The following is a 16,489-nucleotide window of genomic DNA, read 5'->3' as shown; positions in this document are numbered from 1 at the left end:
CATTTCTTAATTCAAACTTTGGCTGGATATGGTTTTGAATGTACATATTGTGTATGAATTGATTAAATGCAATCAATAAGTGACTTTTTAATAAACAAATTTTATACTATTTACCTTTTCCAAAAAACTCAGGTAATTATCTATTGTCTCAACCTTAATTAAGAAGAAAAGTTGTTCATTATCACGGCCAAACAAAATAAACAATTCACAATTTACATCAATATAGCATCACATCATAGGATTCTTTAACTTTAAAGAAGTTTCTCAAAATCAAAATAATTTCATCAATAAACATTATATCTGGACTTCATATACTTCTTACACTGGACATTACGCAATCAACAATCAATCAATCAATTTACTTAAGGTAACCTGATCCAAATACTGCTAAGATTAAAAATAAAATAATAACTATTCACCTCGTTCCTGATGCTTTCATTTTGACTTTTAACACTGGATAAATCTATACTTTCTGCCATAGACGACATAAGGTCAGGTGACGAAGATAGATCTCCTCGTGATATCAAAGTGCACATGTAAGAATCATGGGAAAATACATCATGGCGAATCAGTTCACAAAACAACATTATCAAATTAGCAAAACCTTGTTTGTTTTCCTCATTTGGATTCTCATCTGAAAAAAAAATAAGTTAAATGCACTTTCAATCAGATAACCAGAAAGATTTTTCTTATCAATTTTTTTTACTTTAAAACAATTGTAGTTTGAAAATTAAAAATTTCCAGTAATAAGCATAACTACCAGAAGCTGTGCCTTTTACAAGTCAGAAAACTTCCAATATAGAAAAGTTATGGTAAAACATTTCAGTTCAATTAACCCATGCTTGCATATATACAACATTCCGTTACAAGCTAAATAAGGAGGTGATTTGTAAAATTTCTTCCTTTCATAAGTTTAAGTTATGTGAAACCCACTAATAACCTCTAAAATTACATCAGACTATGTCTTATTCAAACAGACCTCTCTCTATAATGACTCCCACTATTATCCTCTAGTTCAATTAGTTACCTAAACAAGATGCTCTTTCATCCAGAAACTGGAACAGAATATTCTGGAAGACAGGTGTTTCCATGGGAACTAATGTATCAGATGCTACTGAATCCTTATCAGTTAACATATCAGATTCACCATATTTCTACAATAAAAAAATCAGCGGTCACTTCCTAATAAAAAGCCAGATATTCAAAGCAAGATACTATACATTTAAAACATGACCTTATGGAAACCTGGCATTATTATATTAATGTGAGGATATAATATTTGAATTGTAATATGCATTTAAGAAGCTCAGTGTTCTCCCAAGGGCCTTTTAGCATTAGGGTAATGTGATGCTATAATCTTAAATGTGATGCTATCTGAAATGGTTTTCTTAAAGATTATGTTATGGATGTGATGCTATAATTTTTAGAAACAAGATGGTATTTTAATTTCCCCTGTTTACCAGGATGCTAAATGAAATATCTGGGGAGAACTGACTTAGCTACTTGGTATTTTTTCACCCATTTGCTCATATAGGAACTTGAAAATAGCATAATATATTTAAAAAAAGTATTGTTGTGTAGAAATCTTGCCAATATTAAGAGCTAATTTCCAAATGCATTATGATTAAAACTGGGTTAAAGCTATATATCAACCCAATTTTTGATAAACATAGATTTAAAAAACAAAATTCTGCTTAAATTGGGTTTAGAGCATGAAGCCATGAAGATAGGTCATATGATTACAGACTTGACACTATATCTCCAGGTATGAAGATCTAGAGTGTCAGTCGTATGATTTACCAGATCTATAAAATATTGTACTGAGGGAAAACTGAACATACAACCATTGTTCATTTTGTAAATTTTCTTCTAATTAAGCTACTATTAAATGTTCTCCTGGAGAGAACATTGGGTTTACCTCACTCCTGAGTTCATTCTGTAATTTCTCCATCAGTTTAGCTACCACAACAGCCCTATAGTTCCCACTCCTTTGAGTACTGACAGCCCAGTCTATTAGAAGGTTTATTATTGGTTCCAAACTACCAAATGTCTGAAAAATATTTATATTTAATGCAACTAAATTAATTTAACTGTGGACTTGTACAACATTTGTGGGTATAGGTAAACCATGAATTTAAATGTTGAACGAGGAACACTTTTCTACAGGCGAGTATGCTGGTAAATCCCAGAAATTAAATAACACCAATAATACTGTTTTTTCTTAAATTCATGAAAATTAACACCACAAAAATCAATGAAGCCACAGTACATATATCACTTGTATCATAAACTATTAGTAAAATCATACTTTAAAGTACATGTAGTTCTATATCTGTTACAGCAATTACATTTAATTGAAATTTCTAATGTCATATTTGTTTTAACTTATCCAAAATAAGTGTCACATAACATTACCATCCTATTTACCTCGTTTCCATCTTTGTGTAAGTTTGCAGTAAATATTTGATCATACAATGTGTCTAAGGAGCTGTCAGTTTGTACTTTGTGGAAATTATGTCTATCCAAGGTATCCAGAACATCTAATACTTTGGCAATAGTATGACCTAAAGGTAAAATATCTCAAACTTATCTATTTACATATTTAATTACAGCATTAATGAAAAAGCAAAGTAAAATGAAAATTTTTGACATTGTTTTTTGTATGTAAAGACTGTTTCAGTTTAAAATCTGTAATTTACAGTTGTAAGTTAAGAGATCAGATGTACATATCATTACAAATCAATATTCACCTACAACTCTCTAAAAACGCAAATATCTGTAGAAATAATATTAACTAATTCAAAAGTTCAAAGTATCAAATACAGCAAAAAACTAGGAAAACAATAATCTAAAAACCAGATCAAATCAACAGAAACAATAAAGATTCAAAGTAAATTTGTCCATACCACAAATATACACACATCCTGAAATTCAAATAAATATAAAAATAAGGATTGCAAATGAGACAACAATCCCCAAATATTGAAATGATATGGATATACCTACTAAAGGTCTCCTTCTGAACTTCAAAAAAAGTTTTTTATTGTCAACCTTGTGACAAAAATGGCAACTTCTCTTGGTAATTGGTATATTTTGAATGATAAAATTGGATTCACTTAAAAAATAAGCAAAAATAAAAATAGTATGAGAATTTATAAAATTGTATATAGACTTTTTATCTTCAATCTTCACATTTAAACCAAGATAACTGATAAAGTATTACAATGGTTTATAGGGTTGCTGTCTTATTTATTCATATGTTAATTTAGTAGAAAACTATTAGACCTATTTCATATAAGATTCCAAAAATAAAATCTACTGGACAATGCCAAGGAAAGGTAACAAGACAATGGGAGCACAGTATCTATGTACACCAGATATAAAGTTATAATTTCTTACCCCTGGTGGATAAAGTTTTAATATCTTACCCCTGGTAGATTGTTGACATTTATCAGAGGACCATTTCATCTCAGCACCTCTTCCTCGTACCCTGATCTGGTTTTCTGCTGTCCTCAACTGGGCCCTTATCTGTGAACGCTGTGGATTATCTGGCATTGGAAGGGCTGATGGGGGACAAGGTAACAAGTCTAATGGGGATGCACACATGATATGTGTACTACGACCCTCCCCAAGGTTATTCCACACCAATGCAGTAGGACAGAGTAGAGTGATGTATTGTATAATAGCACCGAGACTCAGCATGATGCCACGGTGTTGTGGACAGTTGATATACTGCTGGAATACAGCATTTAGAGGATTGGGTTGTGGAAGTATCTGTCCATTATTGGCTGAGGTCATCCTGAAATACAAGTCATCAATTAAAATCATAAATATAATCAATTTATCAGAGAAAATTACTGAGACAATATATACAATTTTAACAAAAAACATAAATTTATGTGTTATGAACTATCTTTACAGAATTTGTCATCTAAATATTGAATTTATCAACTGTGTTCTTTTTCAAGATTGTGACAATTGGACAGAGTCTAGATTAGCATGGTGAGTGATGCATGCATAGGAGTGGATGTACCAAGTCTCATTGATTTGATTCTCGGATGATTGTTTAATGTCCATTGGAAAATAAAATTATGTTAGTGTGATATGAATATCTCTGCTTTGTACTAGACTGACATGTTGAGCCGGAGTTTCAACCTGCTAGTTCACATGCAAGTACCAATTTTACAGTCTTATTGAGATATAAGCAAACAAATTCCTATAATAATGATTTTCAAATTTATTATGTGCAAGACTCTTGTTATATGTTTCAAAATTATTCTTGAATGAGTTTCTTACATCTAAATCAGCAGACTATTAACATTATTTTGAATATACCCTTGTCCATTTGCAGCCAACATAGGTGAATCTGTTCTAGGGACAGACAACTCTGATTCACTACAAAGAGTGGCAATCTTTTTACAGGAATAATGGGCTAACTTCCTGGACAGTAGAACTGACATTGTTATCTCATCTAAATACTGAAAAATGATGAGAAAAATTAGCAAAACAATTTTCAAACAGTATCTAACATTTTTTTAATCAGATGGATTTCTTTTCTCTGAAATAAGCCCATTTCTATGTATTTGCTGTAATGTTGTTTTTTTATTTCAATACTGGCAGATCTTAACTTTTTTACCAAAATGAAAAAAAATCTTTTTTCTTGTCTCGTGAAAATACTCAATAAATGTTGATTCTTTAGAATTTTTAGACCATGAATTGTAAATAATTGTTTGTTACACTTTTGTTTTAGATAATTTTCTTGGAAGCTGAATATTCTTGGAAGCTGAATAATGAGATATTACCTCTAACACTTGTGTAAGGATCATTTTTATAACTGTATCATCAGGTTGTTTTAGTTTCTCAAGGCTGTCAATTATCCATGTTAGAAATTCATGTCTGTCTAGTAATCCTTCCTGAAAATATCAAATAATTCTTATGTTACACACTTGTATTACAAAATACCCTATGCATGCAAAACAGTTTTTATCTTTAGAAAATATGAAATTTCTATTTGCCTGCCATCATTTCATTTTCTGTTTTGTAAATTAGTGTTAGTGATGACTTTATACAGATATATATTTATATTTTTTATTTGAGGGGAGGTTCATACCAATATACGACCACAAAGATTTTTGCGGTTGTATAAAAACTTTGAGGTATAGGTTTTGCCCATTATTGAAAGCAATACAAGTGATTTGTATTTTTTCAGCCATGTTTGGTAGACAAATGTTAAATTGGCAAGCATTCAATCATATCTAAATGGTAACATTACATCTATAAATTAAAGAACCTTAGTGAGCACGCTCACATACCCCATGTCCCCACATTGTCATTGGAGAAATTAAATAAGTATAAGAAAAAAAATTGTATAAGAAAAAATATTGAATAATAATTTCCTGTCAATATACATAGTATGTCCTTATTATCTACAAAATTTCATGAAATTTTGTTGTGTGTTTTCAGAGGAGTTGAGATGACAAACTGTTGCAGAAGTACATTGAAGCAAATAAGTTCAAAGGGGCATAACTCCTAGAAAAAAAGTTGAACCGTAATTTCCTGTCGATATGCACATCTACAAAGTATGTCCTTATTATCTGAAAAGGTTTCGTGAAATTCTGTTGTGTGGTTTGAGAGGAGTTGCGATGACAAACTGTTGCAGTAGTACATTAAAGTAAATAAGTTCAAAGGGGCGTAACTCCTAGAAAAAAAATTGAATCACAATTTCCCGTCGATATGCACAACTACATAGTATGTCCTTATTATCTGAAAAGGTTTCGTGAAATTCTGTTGTGTGGTTTGAGAGGAGTTGCGATGACAAACTGTTGCAGTAGTACATTAAAGTAAATAAGTTCAAAGGGGCGTAACTCCTAGAAAAAAAATTGAATCGCAGTTTCCCGTCGATATGCACAACTACATAGTATGTCCTTATTATCTGAAAAGGTTTCGTGAAATTCTGTTGTGTGGTTTGAGAGGAGTTGCGATGACAAACTGTTGCAGTAGTACATTAAAGTAAATAAGTTCAAAGGGGCGTAACTCCTAGAAAAAAAATTGAATCGCAATTTCCAGTCGATATGCACAACTACATAGTATGTCCTTATTATCTGAAAAGGTTTCGTGAAATTCTGTTGTGTGGTTTGAGAGGAGTTGCGATGACAAACTGTTGCAGTAGTACATTAAAGTAAATAAGTTCAAAGGGGCGTAACTCCTAGAAAAAAAATTGAATCACAATTTCCCATCGACATGCACAACTACATAGTATGTCCTTATTATCTGAAAAGGTTTCGTGAAATTCTGTTGTGTGGTTTGAGAGGAGTTGTGATGACAAACTGTTGCAGTAGTACATTAAAGTAAATAAGTTCAAAGGGGCGTAACTCCTAGAAAAAAAATTGAATCGCAATTTCCCGTCGATATGCACAACTACATAGTATGTCCTTATTATCTGAAAAGGTTTCGTGAAATTCTGTTGTGTGGTTTGAGAGGAGTTGCGATGACAAACTGTTGCAGTAGTACATTAAAGTAAATAAGTTCAAAGGGGCGTAACTCCTAGAAAAAAAATTGAATCGCAATTTCCCGTCGATATGCACAACTACATAGTATGTCCTTATTATCTGAAAAGGTTTCGTGAATTTCTGTTGTGTGGTTTGAGAGGAGTTGCGATGACAAGAAACAGGACTGACGGACGGGTCAAAAACATTATACCCTCCGCAACTTCGTTGCATGGGGTATAATTATAATCCATTTATTCAATTTGCACATATTTACATCACACAAATGTCTGGCCAATTTACAACCAAACTGCCACTGTTTCTGTGCTAGATCTTGGTCCACTTTATAAGCTGGCTGTACTGACTGGACTGTTAGGAACCCTGATGTTGGTCCACCAGGAGCACTGTGATGAGGCTCGTTTATTTTCTGTAGCTGATCATTCAGATATTTCATCATGGAATGGGACCATTCTAAATACACAATAAAATAGTCAAGCTTTTCTACACAAGCAAGTATTGTGAAACAATCATTCTACTTTATGCCATACAATTAATATCATATTCAAACTACTTGAATGAAACTGCATAGTAGCAATTCTTATTTCATATATTGTGAAACATCATGCTGTATATATTAAATTTTGAACAAAGTGTAATGGTATTTGCTTATTCTTTGACATTTTTATCTCTCTGAAGAACCCCAAATCAGACCCAGTGAGTTACCTAGAATATAAAATCCCAAAAGAGAGCGTTACCAAGGATATTAAATCTGATCATAGAATGTCTCCAGGACTGACCTGCAAAGCTCTTTATTGGGTGTTCAAAACAAATAAAAGATATCATTATCCACACCGACCCTTAGCAATCTATATAAACCTTCAGCTAAAGTCTCATATGGTACTGCTCTTTTTAGGGAAAAAGAACATGTTTTAATCTACTTAGGATAAATATTCACACAAAAAAAACCATATCTTTTGTAAGGTGAATATTATGATATAAACTACATATCAATTTATGTTGATCATGGTCCTTTTACTTAGTTTCTTCTGTTACCTATTCTAATATCGTACTCAGACTTTTTTTAAACTGAGTTTTACTGTGCATTTTGTTGTATGTTTGTTTATTCAACACTAGCTAGAGGTAGAGGGGGAGATCTCACAAAACATATTGCACTTATTAGTCTGTCCCAAGTCAAAACCTTTAACCTTTGCTTGTCTTTTAATTTTGGTTATTCTATGTGCTTCAAGTTTTTAAAGTGTGGTGTCCAATTCGCTGAACTAGTGTACATTATTGTTTAGCGGCTAGACGGGGTCATATTTTCTCACTACATTGAAGACTCATTGGTGGCCTTGAGATGTTATCTGCCCTTTGGTCGGGTTGTTGTCTCTTTGACACATTCCCAATGTCCATCTCAATTCTAGTATTTTTCAATTGTTCAAATACATGTTACTGTAATGTAAATTGAAACATGACTTCCTTACCAACAGACTGGTCAACTGCCTGCCTCTTTTTTGTTTTATTTTCCTGCATGGCGACGTTGTAAGCTCCCGTCATTTTTATAAACCAGGCACATTTATAATTGGGTATGTTGTATTCACACAGTGTGGAGAAAATCTCTTCTTTCTTGTTAAATGTTGGCACCTACAAAGCAACTCTATAATTATACATGCAAATCAAAATAAGTTGTTTCAAAGCAGTTTCTGTCGATACCTGTAACTTGGCATTGCACAAGGTCATGTTTTTCTCGGCTGTTTATGACGTATTTACACTAAATCCATTGGATGTTGGATGTGTACGGATTGATAGTTTAGTCTTAGATGCATGATTTTTTTATTAGTTGTTAGTGGCTTTGAACTAGCTGTCAGATAACTGCGAGTACTCTCTGATCTGTTCATTGTGTTTTTTTGTGTCGGGATGTATAAGTACCCGGCCACGTCCACTTGTATTTTTGTCCATCTGATGAGTTAAGCCTTTTTCAGCTGATTTTTATAGTTCGCTCTTATGTTGTACTGTTATACCACTGTCCCAGGTTAGGGGAAGGGTTGGGATCTTGCTAACATGTTTAACCCCGCCACATTATTTATGTATGTGCCTGACCCAAGTGAGGAGCCTGTAATTCAGTGGTTGTCGTTTGTTTATGTGTTACATATTTGTTTTTCGTTCATTTTTTCATATAAATAAGGCCGTTAGTTTTCTCTTTTGAATTGTTTTACATTGTCTTATCGGGGCATTTTATAGCAGACTATGCGGTATGGGCTTTGCTCATTGAAGGCCGTACAGTGACCTATAGTTGTTAATGTCTGTGTCATTTTGGTCTCTTGTGGACAGTTGTCTCATTGGTAATCATACCACATCTTCTTTTTTTATATTAGTTAAACATAGTATGATTGGTTCTTCCTAAAGATCTTCTTATTCTGGAATTGAGATCCATTCTAAAATTTGTAAATAAAAATAAAAGAAACAAAAAGGTTTGCTCCTGGTTTCATATAATATTCAATTTTTACTTCCTACTGAATAACTGATGTTATATGGAATTCAAAAGAAGAAAATTTTCTATGATTATTAATAACTCAACTAAATTGAATGTTAGAAATGTAGGAAAAGAAATTTTCTAATTGGACGTAAACTGTGTTTCATTTATGGTTGCCTTGGGGTAGTTAGTACATTTTGATACATGCAAAATTAATAAAGAAATTGTGTTGGTTTAAGAAGTAATATATCCTCTCATATCTTTTTACCAAGTTGATGTATATTTCCTGCTAAATTTTGAACCATCGGGAGGGGTGTGGGTTTTCTCTGAGAAATATCTTGTTATGAGAGAATTGAAGTAATGTATCTGATCATACCTTTTTACCAAGTTGATGTAAGGGTTTATTTCCTGCTAAATCTTTGAACCATGCTTCCATCGCACTCTTGTTTTTTGCAGCCTAAAAGTAGTCATAGACAAATTAGATCATATTTCAAGTAGATTAATACATAACATTTATTTTAATTTTAAACAGACAGGAGTATGACAAATTTGCATTAATTCTCCAAACTAGCATAGGCATATTTCAAATAACAATTTAGTAGTGTTTTCAAACAACATAGCACCCAACTAACACTATCTTTTTTTAACATGGCACTATATAATATTTTCCACTTTGTCAACATTTCTGTTATATCTAACTATAGAAGAATCTCATGGGTAGGTAAAGGATTCCTAAAGCATCCCTAGTAGTTATATGACAAAGCTGATTAATGATTGGTTCTCCTGACCTGTACTAGAATGTGCATGTTGCATGCTGAAATAATTACACTACATTTCATAAGAATCTGTACTTTTGATTGACTGACAAAACTCATTAGGCATTCAAAAACTACATTGTATATAATGTATAATTTTTTTAATGGAATTCAACATCCATTACTGCACATGCTTATTGTGACAATGTCACAACAATGAATATGAAAACAAATGAAAATCTAGATTTAATATGTATTTCATAGCAGGGCTTCCAAAAAATATTTGAGCCAGCCGGACATTTCATATCTGATTCCGATTTTAGTTCCTTAAGACTTAGTCACAAAAGGCAATTATGGTAATCAGATGGCCATTCCAATGAATGACATTGCATAAAAAAAACGATTTTAAACTTTACTTTGATATGATATGAATTTGATGTTCGGATGAAACTGTTAAATTGGCAGTGCATCATTCAAAGTGTGCACATTAGCATGCTCATATCTGCCTTAGACTTTTTATTTGTGCAAAATGACATTATCAAATCTTTAGTTTCGTTTTCACATTGTTCTAACCGGATGTTGACTTGACAATGGTAAAACATGGACCATAAACGGATACGTAAAATCCGTGAATGTTTACAAAGCACGACTGAGTGAAGAAGCTCTTTCCGCGTTATTTCTTCAACAAAATACTTGAAATGAACGTTAGATACAGGTATCAATGATAATTTTAGCATTTTTGAAGAAATGTAGGATGCATAATTAAATTTCCCACCTGTGCACATGCGCACACGTGTTCTAGTTCATACGACGTAGTTCTGACGATTTTTCATTTAAAACCTTTTTAAATTTTTCATCAAATCATGTTGATAAACTAATTTCTAATAATTTAAATCTTTTGGACTGAATCAATAAGAAACAAACCGCTGAAAAGTAAGGAAAAAAAATGTGAATAGACCGATCAATTTATACGATGTCCGGTACTGAACATAGTTCACCTGTCACCTGAACAGGTAGATTTCAGCTGTCCAACTACTGATTAGCCTTGATTAAAATTAGAAAGTATTGGATTAGGTGTTGTTTTGATAGTAATTAATCATCATGTCACGTTTATGACCGGAAATGTGTTGATGTTTATTGCAAAAGGTTGGGTCAAAAAGATCGTGTATAAAATGACCGAAAAAGCCTAGAAAACTAAAAAGTATATGACCGTTTCATGCTTTGCCCAGCCGGTCTTTTACCGGACATTATACAAATGACCGGAATATATGACCGTTTTGGAAGCCTTGTTTCATAGTGATCTCTATCTTTGTATTACATAGTAATCTCTATCTGAAGGTTCACAACTCATATTGTGACTTAGATTAACTTGATATTTTCTTGAAAAACTTATCAGAAACATTGATGCATTAGCATAGTCTCATATCCAAATTTAGGATTTTACATCAATAAACACTTTGACTCAATTTCCACAAGTTCCAATATAATGTGAGTAATGTAATGAACTTACTGGCCAGAAATTATCTTTGGATGGCTGTTGTTTCTTTTTGGAGGTATCTTGAAATGTGTTGAATTCTTTCTTCTTGTTAAGTAGAGCAATAAATTCTGATCCAAACTGTTAAGTATAACAAAGTAAGATAAGCTATTTCTAATACATACATGATATAATTAATAAATAAAATGTCATTTGTTGGTCCTATATTTGTAATAACTAAAATGTCATTTGTTGTTCCTATATATTTGTATTAAATAACTAAAATGTCATTTGTTGTTCCTATATTTGTAATAACTAAAATGTCATTTGTTGTTCCTATATTTGTATTAAATAACTAAAATGTCATTTGTTGGTCCTATATTTGTAATAACTAAAATGTCATTTGTTGTTCCTATATATTTGTATTAAATAACTAAAATGTCATTTGTTGGTCCTATATTTGTAATAACTAAAATGTCATTTGTTGTTCCTATATTTGTATTAAATAACTAAAATGTCATTTGTTGGTCCTATATTTGTAATAACTAAAATGTCATTTGTTGTTCCTATATATTTGTATTAAATAACTAAAATGTCATTTGTTGTTCCTATATTTGTATTAAATAACTAAAATGTCATTTGTTGGTCCTATATTTGTAATAACTAAAATGTCATTTGTTGTTCCTATATATTTGTATTAAATAACTAAAATGTCATTTGTTGTTCCTATATATTTGTATTAAATAACTAAAATGTCATTTGTTGTTCCTATATTTGTATTAAATAACTAAAATGTCATTTGTTGGTCCTATATTTGTAATAACTAAAATGTCATTTGTTGTTCCTATATATGTATTAAATAACTAAAATGTCATTTGTTGTTCCTATATTTGTATTAAATAACTAAAATGTCATTTGTTGGTCCTATATTTGTAATAACTAAAATGTCATTTGTTGGTCCTATATTTGTAATAAGTAAAATGTCATTTGTTGTTCCTATATTTGTATTGAGGGACATCCACAACCAAGATCAATAAAAGAAATGAGTAAATTTATTGAACATTGTATTCAAATTTTCCTATAAATATCATTACATGTATCATTAAAGTATCGTAAACTTTATTTTAAAATGGCAGGAATAACATATTTTTAATTTGATAAAAAATAAATAAAATAAAGACTGGATGAATTTGGTTCGACATTTTAACAAGAATGGAACAAGCATATACTAAAGTTGAATCAGTTATTTTGTAATAATTGCAAGAATTAGATCCTTATATTGACGATTAAAAAAAAACATCAATGAACTAGTCAATTAGATTTTTATCAATGGAATCTCTACAGTATTTTTGATATGTATCTTGATAAAATTGGCTAATATCTACTTTGAGAACGTATTACATTGGCTTCTTCTAAAAAAATAATTTGTAACTGTTTAAAGTACCAATTTTCATACATTTACAGGGTTTCTGCTGGCGGTCGCCATTTTCGCAATTTGCGAAAAAATAATAGTTGTGGCGATAAAAATTCGTCATTTGCGAAAGAATTTGGCGAAAGAAATATATAGAACGATTTATTTTCCTCCATCTTGTTTATTTACTTTTTTCGAATTTCTCGGACTTTACCTTATCAGACAATACTCGGAATTCACCTTGACCTCATTAAGATTTGGACAGAAAATCAATAATCAGCTGATTGCATTTTATAGCTATCGACAACAAAGGACTAATTAATAAAGGTGTTGATTGAATTGATTGACAAAATGATATGGTTAAATGGCTTCCGCTAAATGTCACATACAGAATTTATTTACCACTTTGCGATGCACGTGTTTGAAGAACTCTTTTGACGTCTCCTCTCCTTTTAAAGATAGTTTTATAAATAAAAGAAAGCAGTTGTTGTGACGAAAAATGTTCAAAAGCAAGAAAAATCTCCGATTTAAAACTTTAATTATCCTTTGACTTTAATATAGGTAATTGATCAGGGAGACTACTTTAAAGTCGTTTGAGTGACACGTGTTTCAAGCATAGTTTTACGTCTCAACTTTTTCATTTACGATGGTCAAGAAAAGAAAACTGTGGTTATGAAGAAATCTATCCAAAAGGTTGGGAACAACCCCTTGAATGAGAGTAGCTCTTAAATTTTATGACCACATAAAATGAGGGATCAATTTCATGTGATAAAAGCTTTTCTTTTGTTGTAAAAACCGCTTCTTAGTACAAAAAGCCACATCAGTATTTTTCTTTTAAAGAAACTTTCCCTACGAACTATACTGGTATTATATAATCAAAACATGGCCATTAATTTTGTTATATTCCAGGACTTATATCTTCTTTATTATTAAAAGTAAAGTGGCCCCCTCATTTAGAAAAGTTGTTTAAAATACATTCAATGAATATAGTTATGTTACTTGGCGAAAAAAATAATAAAGTGGCGAAAAATATATTGTTTTGGCGAAAGAGGTGGCGAAAAAAATAATTGACCCAGGGGAAACCCTGCATTTATGTGACTGAAGAAGATGTATGTTATATATACATGACATATCCATAATTCATAGTAAAGTGTTATTTTCTTCAGTTTATTAACAAACCTTTTCTTCACTGATGTTCTCTCTTCTTGCTGATCCATACTACAACAAAATAACATCAATTATTAGATTAATCTTTGCAGAATTAAAGAAGGAGTCAAAATTATAAATCCCAAAAGTGGGTTACACATTTTTGTTATTATTTGAACACTTTTAAATAGATCTTGAATAGTAAATTTACCTGTCAGGTTTATAATGTAGAAAATGAAATTCTGGACCAAACACTAAAAACAAATACTGAAATATAGCTTATTATTTAAATCTTACAAATATACTTTTACCATAAACAACTATTAATTTTTTTTCGCTTATGTCAAAGCATTAATAAAAAGAATGACGGAGTAGTTCCCATTGTTCACAATAGCAACTTTAAGTCTGTTACTCCATAAAAATCTTTTTTTAATGGGTAACTAGCCAGCTAAAGAATTTACACAATTTGTTCAATGTATTTCAAAATAAACTATCACTACTGACTGTGGATCACAGAATTATGCCGATTTTCCCCATTGAATATGTTGACCAACCTCTATATATTCTCCATTCCCTTCATTAAATACCTCATAACAAGCATTCAAAGGAGATACAATAGAATATACTAGTACATGAAGATTAAATCACTTAATACAGGAGATAGGTTTTAGTTTGAGTTTAAACACTGTTACATTTTCGAAAGTGCACAAAATACAATTATACAATAGAAATACAGGGATTTGGAGACAAGAAGAACTTATATAAATCCATCTCCCTTAGAGATAGATTTGTTCCTATTGTGCTTAAACATTGTTAAAACCCAACATAAAGATTTTGAAAAGTTGGCAGGTATTAGATCAGAAATGTATCATTTACTTTAGCAAAAGTGTGTCTAACTAGTTGTGACTCAGTATGTCAGTCTAGTTATAATCAGCCAGGGTTGATATCATTTCACATAAACAGTTTCTAATCCTTACATAAATGTAATATTTGCAACCGGACTTTTTATCTTATAAAAAAGGGACAGGAGGTAATCAGTCACATAAAATGTCCTTGATAAACAACTGGAAAGAAAATGCTATACCCATGACATCTACATAATCCATGTGACTGATTATCACTTAATTAACACTAACCTCGTCCATGTTATACATCTGTGTGTTGTTGAAGCCATGTTTAACACTTTTCTCTGTAAGTTCATCCTAAATTATAAAAAAATATTATTATGAACCACTTCATGGTTGTAAACACAGTGTAACTGCTGCAAACAACTCCCGAAATATTAATAAATTATATATTCAAATATAATAATTTTCATATTGTTTTTGTATTGTTCTGTGATGTAACTTTCACAAGTCCATTGATCAAGGTTTAATGAAAATGATTGCCCTTCCAGTCAACAAGAACCAATCTGCCTTGTGACTTATGCTGGACCACTATTTACATTTGTGTACCAGTTAGTAAAAGGTAAAGGGCTAGTGTTTCTTTGCAGACTGCTCTTTATGTCTATGCCAATCAATACAAGCCAATACAGTTTTACCTATTCTAAAGTCCAAAGGAGTATCATGTCCATTCTTTCCCATAACATGTGCATACCTGGATTTTGTTCACACCAATGAATTTTTATTAGATTGATTTGCAATTCAATGTTATTTTATAGTACATTGGTCAGTTGTATACCAAAATATAATTTTAATGTTCTTGTCAGGAATCATGAAAAATATGAAATATATATTCATCTCATAAGAATGCAGTGGCTCCACACTTTCCATCATAAAAGCATTAGCACGAATTCCTGTGACAAACGAAAATATATGATCTGACCTAATCCTGATGTCAATATTATGACACAACTGTTCTCTTTGTGCTGGATTATTTCATCCTGGTACTAAATTTCTCCGTAACACGGTACTTATGGTTAATTTGTTAGACACAGGATTATGACATATGATATAGTAAATTAAGTTTTCTGTGTTCATTGTTTTTGATTGGACATTTTCAGCATTTTTATTATTTTGTGCGGTTAGTTTTAATAGGTTGAGGAAGTTCCAGGTAAAAACCGGCGACCTTCGGTGGATAACTTCGATGTGATGCAGGAATCTTTTAAAGTAAACAATGAATCGCATTCATAATTTGCTATAATGGACGGTAGCTCATCGGGTGTAAAACCTTATAATTTACTTCCTTTCTTTAAATAAATACCTCTTTCTGTTTAGGTTCTTGTGGATATACATCTGGCGGTCCCAATCTTGGCTTTTTTAAAGGTCTAAATTCCTGTGAAGGATATGCAGACATCTGCATCTGCATCTGCATCGTAAATTTGTCAGATTGGGGAAATTTACATTTTCTGGGTTGATCGGCGTCTTTTCCGTAGTATTCTTTGCAGCTGGTAATTGAAACGCCCAATTGATCTCGCTTAAAATAAAGAGTTATCTTTCTTAGGCCGTGACAAATTACTTTATATAAATCTAATAGAATAAAATGGAAAATTTTATTTTTAATCGGGTTACATGAACATTACAAACATAAGCTGTGTAGAGTTTTTGCCAACCTTAATAACAACAACCACACATACAATAGTAAGACATATAGGACATATAAAACATACACAAAGTAAGACAGCTATGATTCCAAAAGCAATAATAGTACTATAATGTTCATAATAAGATATATAAAAGCAAGGATTTGTATAGTATACAAATCCTTGACAAAAAGCAACCACAAACAAGTAAAGCACTAAACTAGATA

General features: G+C 31.4%; 1 protein-coding gene across 12 annotated transcripts in view; it reads right to left on the bottom strand.

Annotated features, from left to right (window-relative positions):
* Nucleotides 1–16,140, bottom strand: part of LOC139517869 (mediator of RNA polymerase II transcription subunit 12-like protein) — a 74,401-nt gene extending 58,261 nt beyond the window's left edge. For 5 of the 12 annotated variants that reach the window (XM_071309340.1, XM_071309343.1, XM_071309342.1 and 2 more), the window contains exons 1-16: nucleotides 15,944–16,108; nucleotides 14,878–14,943; nucleotides 13,775–13,813; nucleotides 11,221–11,325; nucleotides 9,332–9,412; nucleotides 7,967–8,126; nucleotides 6,763–6,956; nucleotides 4,803–4,913; nucleotides 4,336–4,478; nucleotides 3,429–3,799; nucleotides 2,907–2,924; nucleotides 2,428–2,564; nucleotides 1,919–2,050; nucleotides 1,028–1,154; nucleotides 420–634; nucleotides 115–153 (exon numbers count right to left, since the gene is read on the bottom strand). In XM_071309340.1, the coding sequence (XP_071165441.1) occupies nucleotides 115–153; nucleotides 420–634; nucleotides 1,028–1,154; nucleotides 1,919–2,050; nucleotides 2,428–2,564; nucleotides 2,907–2,924; nucleotides 3,429–3,799; nucleotides 4,336–4,478; nucleotides 4,803–4,913; nucleotides 6,763–6,956; nucleotides 7,967–8,126; nucleotides 9,332–9,412; nucleotides 11,221–11,325; nucleotides 13,775–13,813; nucleotides 14,878–14,943; nucleotides 15,944–16,054 (2,049 nt within the window). In that variant the 5' untranslated portion in view covers nucleotides 16,055–16,108. Of the gene's footprint in view, nucleotides 1–114; nucleotides 154–419; nucleotides 635–1,027; nucleotides 1,155–1,918; nucleotides 2,051–2,427; nucleotides 2,565–2,906; nucleotides 2,925–3,428; nucleotides 3,800–4,335; nucleotides 4,479–4,802; nucleotides 4,914–6,762; nucleotides 6,957–7,966; nucleotides 8,127–9,331; nucleotides 9,413–11,220; nucleotides 11,326–13,774; nucleotides 13,814–14,877; nucleotides 14,944–15,943 lie in introns of all 12 variants that reach the window. The other 7 variants (XM_071309345.1, XM_071309350.1, XM_071309344.1 and 4 more) reach the window with 4 other exon arrangements.
* Between the last annotated feature and the right edge of the window lie 349 nt (nucleotides 16,141–16,489).

This window comes from Mytilus edulis, chromosome 3 (genome assembly GCF_963676685.1).
Source record: "Mytilus edulis chromosome 3, xbMytEdul2.2, whole genome shotgun sequence".
Taxonomy (NCBI): domain Eukaryota; kingdom Metazoa; phylum Mollusca; class Bivalvia; order Mytilida; family Mytilidae; genus Mytilus; species Mytilus edulis.
The sequence above is the reverse complement of the archived record's forward strand: the minus strand, read 5'-3'. Positions and strand labels throughout refer to the sequence as shown.